At 43.5% G+C, this 8,196-nt stretch overlaps 1 protein-coding gene across 1 annotated transcript in view; it reads right to left on the bottom strand.

Annotated features, from left to right (window-relative positions):
- Positions 1–295: 295 nt before the first annotated feature.
- slc4a5b (solute carrier family 4 member 5b) overlaps positions 296–8,196 on the bottom strand; it is a 31,552-nt gene continuing 23,651 nt past the window's right edge. The window contains exons 17-26 of the mRNA XM_035391901.1: positions 7,595–7,708; positions 6,219–6,380; positions 5,849–6,027; positions 5,617–5,689; positions 5,184–5,252; positions 4,850–5,023; positions 4,406–4,573; positions 3,715–3,826; positions 3,081–3,136; positions 296–1,319 (exon numbers count right to left, since the gene is read on the bottom strand). Coding sequence (XP_035247792.1) covers positions 3,114–3,136; positions 3,715–3,826; positions 4,406–4,573; positions 4,850–5,023; positions 5,184–5,252; positions 5,617–5,689; positions 5,849–6,027; positions 6,219–6,380; positions 7,595–7,708 — 1,074 coding nt within the window. The 3' untranslated portion in view covers positions 296–1,319; positions 3,081–3,113. The remainder of the gene's footprint in view (positions 1,320–3,080; positions 3,137–3,714; positions 3,827–4,405; positions 4,574–4,849; positions 5,024–5,183; positions 5,253–5,616; positions 5,690–5,848; positions 6,028–6,218; positions 6,381–7,594; positions 7,709–8,196) is intronic.

The raw sequence follows: 8,196 nt of genomic DNA, 5'->3' as shown, positions 1-8,196 counted from the left end.
TTACTTCCATCAGCATTCCAACAGCGAACAATTTGCAATTTTGAGTATTTAATAACTGATGTTGTTCAGTGAGGCTAAGCAGAAAAGCACATGTTACAAATAATCTCACAACATCTTTTTTCCTTGTTCAACATATGTTTATTTCTACAACTTAGTTTGGTACATCTTTACAGCCCACATAAAATATACACAGATCAATATTTTGCACATGCACACACACCCACAGTCACACATGGAGACACTATTATTTTCACATATATAATTAAACTGTTAGTATACAATATTTCAGATATTATTTTTTAAAATTTCCGTTTACAATAGTTAAAAACAATAGGATTACAGGGATTGGTTTGCAATTAGTGCCTACTGTTTTTTTTTTTTTTTTTTTGGTTGTTTCTTTTTTCTTTTGGGAAAATGTGATTACACAAAGTTCAGTACTGTAGATTGCTATGGAGACAGCTTGGGAAAAGTGGAAACTGGCAAACAGGAAAGAGCATTGACATGGATGGGAGAAAACATGCACAAGAAACCTCTTCATAGGGCAGTGAGGAGGCACTTTACATGGGGAAAAGTAATTGAAAACCATAAATCCATCACTGAATTTTTGAGCGTTTCCACCAACCACATGAAAATGCATTTGTTTCACTCACAAATTCTCAAGTGCAAAACTGTGTGTGTATAGATATAGCCTATATTTAGGTAGATAGATAAACTCTGTAACAGGTGATTTTATACATTGAGCATTGAGAAGAAATGTAGAAAGGATATATTCTGCTAAAATAGAAAATAAGAATACCACTGTCTTTAAGACTGGAAGTTGAGACAGTGCTGGGCATGATGCATGGGAGTAAGGAAGTGAAACCTTATTTTCAGTGTCTCAGTCTGTGAGTGTTGCTTTAACCTGCTGTTTACTGTTCTGTGTCTCCAGAAATGGGGAAATGGAAATAAATGTGTATGTGTGTCAGCGCTCTGTATGTTAAGTGTATATAGTAGGCCCCATGTGTATCCACGCGCTAGCGTTGCCTATAGTCCACCAGTCCCCTCTAGTCCCCTATAGTGTGGTCTCGCCGCTCACGTCCCGCAGACGGGGGTAAGTGTCATTGTCCTCGCTGTCAGTCTCCAGCTCAATCTTGACCTGAGGCAGGGAACCGGCTCCGTGGGTCAGTGGCCCAGCAGGGGACGGAGGACAGGAGATCTTCAGGTGCAGAGTGATGCTGGGGAACACCAAGCTCTGGTTACAACACACGCGCAGCCATCGAGAGAGGAGGAGAGGGACAGGGGGAGGCCAAAGGGAACCGCCAGGAGGTCAGAAAAGAGTGCTGGTGGATGGGAAATACAAAGAGGAACAGATTGAGGAAAAATGCACTGAAAGAAGGAGATGAGAGAAAAGTGTCAGTGGCAAGAACGGAAGGGCAGAGGGGAAGGAGGCTGACAGAGTTACAACCTGAATCCAGTCTGCTCGTACACTGTATTACTACACCACAGAATTATACAGTGCGCTTCAAACTGTTAAATATAACTGCCTTTCAGTATGTTACAGTGTGTGACAGGGTATATTTGTGCATTGTTTTCATACAATCTGTGATTTGCAGAGAGGGAAAGCACACACTGCTTCAAAAGCCTGTAGTTGAATCTGTGTGTCGTGTAGCATACACATTGGATTCGGGAAGACTGCAAGGAACAAGGAGAAAGGAAAATCACTCGAACCACAAACAAATGTTTCAATTACTTTCTTTCGGAAAGGGTTACATATGCATATATATTATTTTTAAAAAAAGAAACAACCAGAAATCCAGTAACCGTAAGGTTGATTCCCAGAAGCGTGACTGTTGTTTTTAGCATGTGCACAAATGGCAGAAAGGGGCACAATGTGCTGCCGTATCACCTGCTCACAGCTCATTCCTGTGCTGTGGATAAACGCTACGCTGCGCTGCAGGGAGAGGAGAGGCAATTCAATCTGACTGCTCCTGTCATTTCCCCCTTCATCTTTCTTTAATTTGCTCACATTTAAGGAAACTTTTCCTTGATGATTCTTTCACTTTTTTGTTCGTTTCAGTGTTTTTCAGACAATGAGTTGTAGTTATAGAAAAAATAATATAATACCATCTTGAAATGCAAAGCACGACAGAGACTGGACTGAAGCTTCCTGCTCTCTCAAAAGGCCAGTGATTTGGTGGTTTATCACTACGGTATGTACTGTCATTTTCACAGACATTTGGGACACAGTGAATATGTGAACAGGGTGTATATATCAATAGATTTCATCAGTGCTGGGTCTGACCTTGGTAATAGATATCAGTGACATATGGGTAAAATGGCTTTTATTATTTGTGTATGTATACCGTCCAAATTTGAAAAAATATCCCAGAGGCCCTAATAATGTACTAAAACAACTGACACAATGATTCTTTGAGATTGTGAATATACACATGTGCATTAAAAAGCCCCTAATGTTTATAATCTCCCATATAACCCAGAAGCAAATAGTTTCGCAAAATTGTTTTTTTTTTTTTGGAAATAAAATCTCGACAAGCGACAGAGAGAGAGAGCGAGAGAGACAAAACATAAACTAATACTTTTGTTTTTACATTTCACCAACTGGTGTAAGAGAGTCACAGATATAACAATGTTTTTTATGTATCTAGCCTGTTTATATGTCGAGACATAATTTTAAAAGTTTTTAAAAGTTTCACAAAACAAGAAATTAACACAGAACTAAAGTCTACATTGCTTTCAGGTGCATAGCAATTGAAACAAATAGAAATCTGTTACTTTAAGGAGTCACTGAATTACATAGGAATACTAGAGGAGTGTGCGTGTGCATGTCTGTGTGTGTGTGTGTGGGTGAAAGTACATATGTCTGTGTGTGTGTGTGTGTGTGTGTGTGTGTGTGAAAGTGCATGGTCATGTATGTGCGTGTAAGAGCATAGTTCTGTGCGTATCTGTGTGTTTGAGTGTTTCTGTACATATGTCAGTAGGAGTAGGTGTTGTCGAGCTGGCAGTGTGCACCCCAGTCAGCGTGGGATTCGGGGGCCTTGATCAGGTCACTGTAGGGCACGTGCAGTTTGAGTACACAGTACCTACGGTCCAGGTCAGACTCATCTCCCGAGCAGTTAGAGTAAGGGTGGTATTTCTCCTGTACCCACACACACAGACACACACACATTGACATGCAAACAAAAGTGCACAAACACATGCACACAAATAAACACGTAGAGGAAGGTGAAAGGGGGGTTATTTGGAAACAGGAGAAAAAAAATGAGAAGAAATGAAAAGTTGGTGGAAGATGGATGATAGAAAGGAAGATAGCAGCAAACAGAAAGTGGAGAGAAAGACAAAGAAAGACAAATTTCAGTGTTTACAATCACCAATCAGCAGATTCTCTAATCCACAGAATTTTCCAAAGGCAGAAAGTCTCATAAGTTTGTCCATAAGATAAAAAGATAACATTTCCTAAATCAGAAAAGAGTCACATAAATCATGTGTAAATCCCCAAATACCAAATCAGACCAGACTGAATACTGTGTGGTTGAAAGTTACATAGACTGGAGTGGATATGGCCTCTTTCTATAAGGTGCAATGATTGTGGGTGTCAGCTCTATGTCATAGGTCAGTTCTGCTAGTCTCCAGGTCAACCGTGTGTGAAAGGAGACAGGTGCAGACAGGACTGTTTATGGAAGGAAGGGGATGGCAAGAGAGGCCGTTTTTACTCACGGTCAGAGACTAGGGGTTCAACAGGAGGGGGACCAGGGGTAGGGGCGGGGCTCACGAGCAGACCCATGGGTTCCATGGGTATCCTCACTGAGGTTGGGGAGGGGCTCTTAGACTGAGTGAGAGAGACAGTGTCAGCCAAGAATCAGCATGCAGGAGAAGCCGGATGGGAGACATTCTTGAACAGCATGCCCTTTCTATCTCTCTCTCATGCATACATAGAATAAAATTAGAAAATTAAGCTGGTGAACATGCGGGACCAATCAGCTTTTAAATACACATGAATGGGCAGGGAAGTGAAGTGCACACAGCCAAGGTCATATAGCAGGACAGATGCAACCAATAAACTAGTCACACAAGGGGATGTGTTGGACCAAACCAATTAGCAAACTGGCTGAGAATTATGGACAGGCAGGGAAAGGGGATAGAAGGAGACAAATAAATGGCTGTTATTGTTGAAAAGTGCCTTTTCAGCAACATTATGAGGCAGAAAGGAAATATATTAGGCCATACACATGGATCAGCTTTACACATGGATCAGCGCTATGGATGTGTTTAGTCTCTTCACTTCAATACATGATAAGCTAGAGAGTCAGGACATCAAAGAAAGCCATCTCTTCTGTACACGTGTGTGTGTGTGTGTGTGTGTGTGTGTGTGTGTGTGTGTGTGTAAGCCTGTCTATTTCTTCTGTACCTCTGGTTCAATGTCATCCTCTTCTCTGGATTTCTTCTTGTCTTTCTTTTTCTTTTCATCCTCCTTCTTCTTCTTGTCCTTCTCGGGCAGAATATCGTCCAGCCAGGCCAAGTCGTGCTGGGAGAACACCAGGTCTAGCATCTTCCGTACCACCATCAGGCCCAGGATCTAGTGGGGATGGGGGGAGGGGGGGGGGGGGGGAGGGGGAGAGCATGGTCACACTCACACAGGGCTTAAAAAACTAGTACTGTGTAAAAATTTCATAACTAAAGCCAACACCTACTAATGGTCTTTCCTGTGAAAAACACTGTTAAATGTATGTGTCTGTCTGTCTGTCTGTCTGTCTGTCTGTCTCGACACGGTGCTTCCTTATATTTTTAACTAAGAAACAGCAGGACCCCTTGTGCATTAGCCATTATCATTGCTTGCTGAGAGGAACAGTACCATGACTGGGAAGATGATGGCTGCCACGGTGGACTTGAGGATCCAGAGCACCGCCAGGCAGGTGATCTGCACCAGGGTGAAGAGGTGCACCCGCCGCAGAGGCACGTGCCGCAAGTAGGTGAAATCTGGCTGGTGCTTCGCTGGCATCAGGTACAGCTTTATTCGGTCCCAGAACTGCAGGGAGAGAAAGGAGAAACAGAAAGGAGAAACTCTGTTCTCCAAACTTTGCACATTGTGTGCACGGGGTATGGAGCACACTCACAAACACACACACACACACACACACGTACACATACACGTTCCCACACACGAACACGCACTTACAAAGACTCACCTGAATGCCACTGAGAGACGCCACCCCCATGTAAAGGAAGACACCGTAGAGCACTGGCATGGGGATGTACTGCAGAAACAAGGACAAAACAAGACTGTATTGATTTTAAGAGGCCCCAGCAGAGTTACTGCTACCAATCAAACGGCATAATAAAAAACACAGCTTTATCCTGATAAGAAACCCTTGCGCTGAATGTGCTTGATTTTTATATGTGCCCAGAGTTAATGACTCTGGGATTTGTATTGCTGCTCTGTCCAGCACACATTGATAACTATAAATTGCTAAATTGCTTATTAGGTATCAGTAGTGCTTTGTACACAGGTTTTTATTATTAGTATGTCAATTTTATTTAACAGTTATTATTTGTGTAAACCCCATTATTCTGTTGTTGCTGTGTCCATATTGTTATTAAATGCACTGACTGGTCCCTCACCTGGAGTATGGGAGCAAGGAAGATGGAAACTCCGGTCAATACAAACACCAGGGTTCCTGTCAGCCTCTGCTCCCTGAAGAACACACGGGTGTGCGCACACACACACACACACACACACACGCACACGTCAGTGAATAGTCACATTTAATTTTTACTCAAGCACATCCATCCCCATCCCTCCTCCTCCTCCTCCCCCTCCTCCTTCTCCTCCTTCTCCTCCTCCCTCTCTCACCTCACTCCCAGGAACTGTGGCTGCTCCCCCGGGGCGCTGGACTCACTCTCCATCTTGAGGGAGTCGATGTGGGCGATTGAGATGACAGTCGCTGCCACGTACCACGGCAGCCCCATGAAGGAGCAGGCCACCATCAGGACCCCGACCCACAGCAGGTCCAGGTGGTAGCCACACCCTTTCTGGGGGAGAGCAGGGCAGCAGGGTAGCATAGAGGTCAGGGAAGTGGGCTCGTAACAATTCTCAGGTATGACACTGCGGCCGCAACGTTCAGCAAAGTGTCTGTGTGTGTATGTTCTCAGTACACATATCCAGCTGTCCAATGGATACTATGTGTCTGGGTAAGAGTGTATACTAAACATCTGAAATGCACCTTCAGCTTGTTCTCCTTGCGGTTGACGATGACAGCGCTAATCTGCTGGTCCATGAAAATGAGGATGGTGACGAGGAGGGCCGGGACGAAGCTGGCCACGTATATCCACCAGGGGTTCTTCCCAAAAGGCTGCACCACCCAGCCACGGTCAGGGCGTGTCGGCTGTGGGGAGGCAGGCCGTGAGCGGGAGAGAGTGCCAGGAATGGGGACACATGCATGGAACACACACCCTAACACAGGCCTGCATGTGGAGCGCAGACAATCTGTGCTGGTAGACCCAGTCTAGTGCACACAAACTCACAGGTTCACATTCATAATCGCAGGCATGCACACATGCACACATGTACACGCAGATGCAATTGCACGATCGTACACATACCTTAAACTCTGTTGGCACTATGAGTTTAGGAGTTTTTAGGCCCATTAACATATCGAGCCCCACAAACGTCATGATTGACATGAATATGGAGAAATCACTGATGAGCTTCCGAAGCTGGAGAGGCAGAAACGCAGAGACAGAGGCAGGCAGACAGACAGCCACAGACACAAAGAGACAGATAGATAGGGACAGATGCACAGACGGACAGGGAGACACACACAGACACAGACATGCAGGCAGATAGACACAGGTGGAGAGACAGACACAAGAAGACGGAGAGATGCATAAAATTATAGACAAACACAAAGAGAGAAAAGAAAAAAGAAAAAAATCAGAAAGGTTAAAAGAGCAGAATAGAGAGGTAGCATAAGTAAGACATTGTGTGGAAATGAAGGCAACACTTATAAAAATGCCCTGAAAGACAGTCTAGTTTTTATAGGGTCATTAAAATGACAAAAACGTTCAACTGAGCAGACATGCTTGAGAAAAATGCATTGATTTCTTACTTTGTATCCAATACATTCTCTTCACACACAGTGAATTTTATGTACTAGCCTCGTAACACAATGTATACACATTTATTATTCCTGTGTTTAATTGCGTCAGCTCAACCAGACATAGAATATAGACTGGCCCAGATTTCTAAAAGAAAAATTAACCCGGGGATTTTCAGGTATCCTAAATTGAAAATACTACAAAATGGGCACTTTTTGAAAAACATTGGAAAAAACGTTACACTTAAAACGTAGCATGTAACCAGAGCATTGAATCAGGATGATTATTCTCTTCAAGGTTCCTTTTTCTGTTTTGGTTGACCTTTGCCAGGTCAGAGGTCAAAAGCGAAATAAAATAAATAATAAAAACTAAAAAATACATTTTCCAGTAAATTTGAGAGGGTTGGGTAACAAACCTAGCTGAGCTGGAACAGTTACCCAATTATACCCCACCCCACCAGTAGGGAGCAGGAAAGAGTCACAGGAAAGGAGGAGCATGGGACCTTTATCTCCGTGGGAACATGCAGTTTGGGGGTGTCCAGGCACAGAAGAAAGTCCAGCACACAGAAGACCAGGATGGAAATAATGATGGAAAAGTCACTGATCAGGGTACGCCACTGGATAAAAGAGAGGGAGAGAGAGGGATAGGTAGCCATAGGAGGGCAGGAGGAGAGGAATGGGGGGATGACAAGGAGGGAAAGAGGAAGGGATATTGGGATGAACATGCATATCACCTCCAAACTGAGGTTTCGTTACATTGTGATTGCTTTGGGTGTGCAAGTACCAAAAAATACAAAATTCATTGTCAAAGGTAAGAAGCAATATTGAGGCCACCCCCTCTATTGCCATCAAAAACATTTTGAAATACATTACAGTACATTACATTGCACAGCATTCATTTAGCAGACACGTAGGCAGTGATTTGCAATGTAAGAATTACATCCACCTGAGATATATTAGCAATAGTGCTAGACCTGTCCACCAACGCATCCGACCAGTGAGTGTATATGCAACACCACAGAAGCACTTAATGTAAGTTTACGTGGCCAACCTGAAACTGTAATACAATTTATAAAGAAATACAGGCAATATCTGTTACAAATTA

The sequence above is a fragment of the Anguilla anguilla genome, chromosome 14, assembly GCF_013347855.1.
Source record: "Anguilla anguilla isolate fAngAng1 chromosome 14, fAngAng1.pri, whole genome shotgun sequence".
Taxonomy (NCBI): domain Eukaryota; kingdom Metazoa; phylum Chordata; class Actinopteri; order Anguilliformes; family Anguillidae; genus Anguilla; species Anguilla anguilla.
The sequence above is the reverse complement of the archived record's forward strand: the minus strand, read 5'-3'. Positions and strand labels throughout refer to the sequence as shown.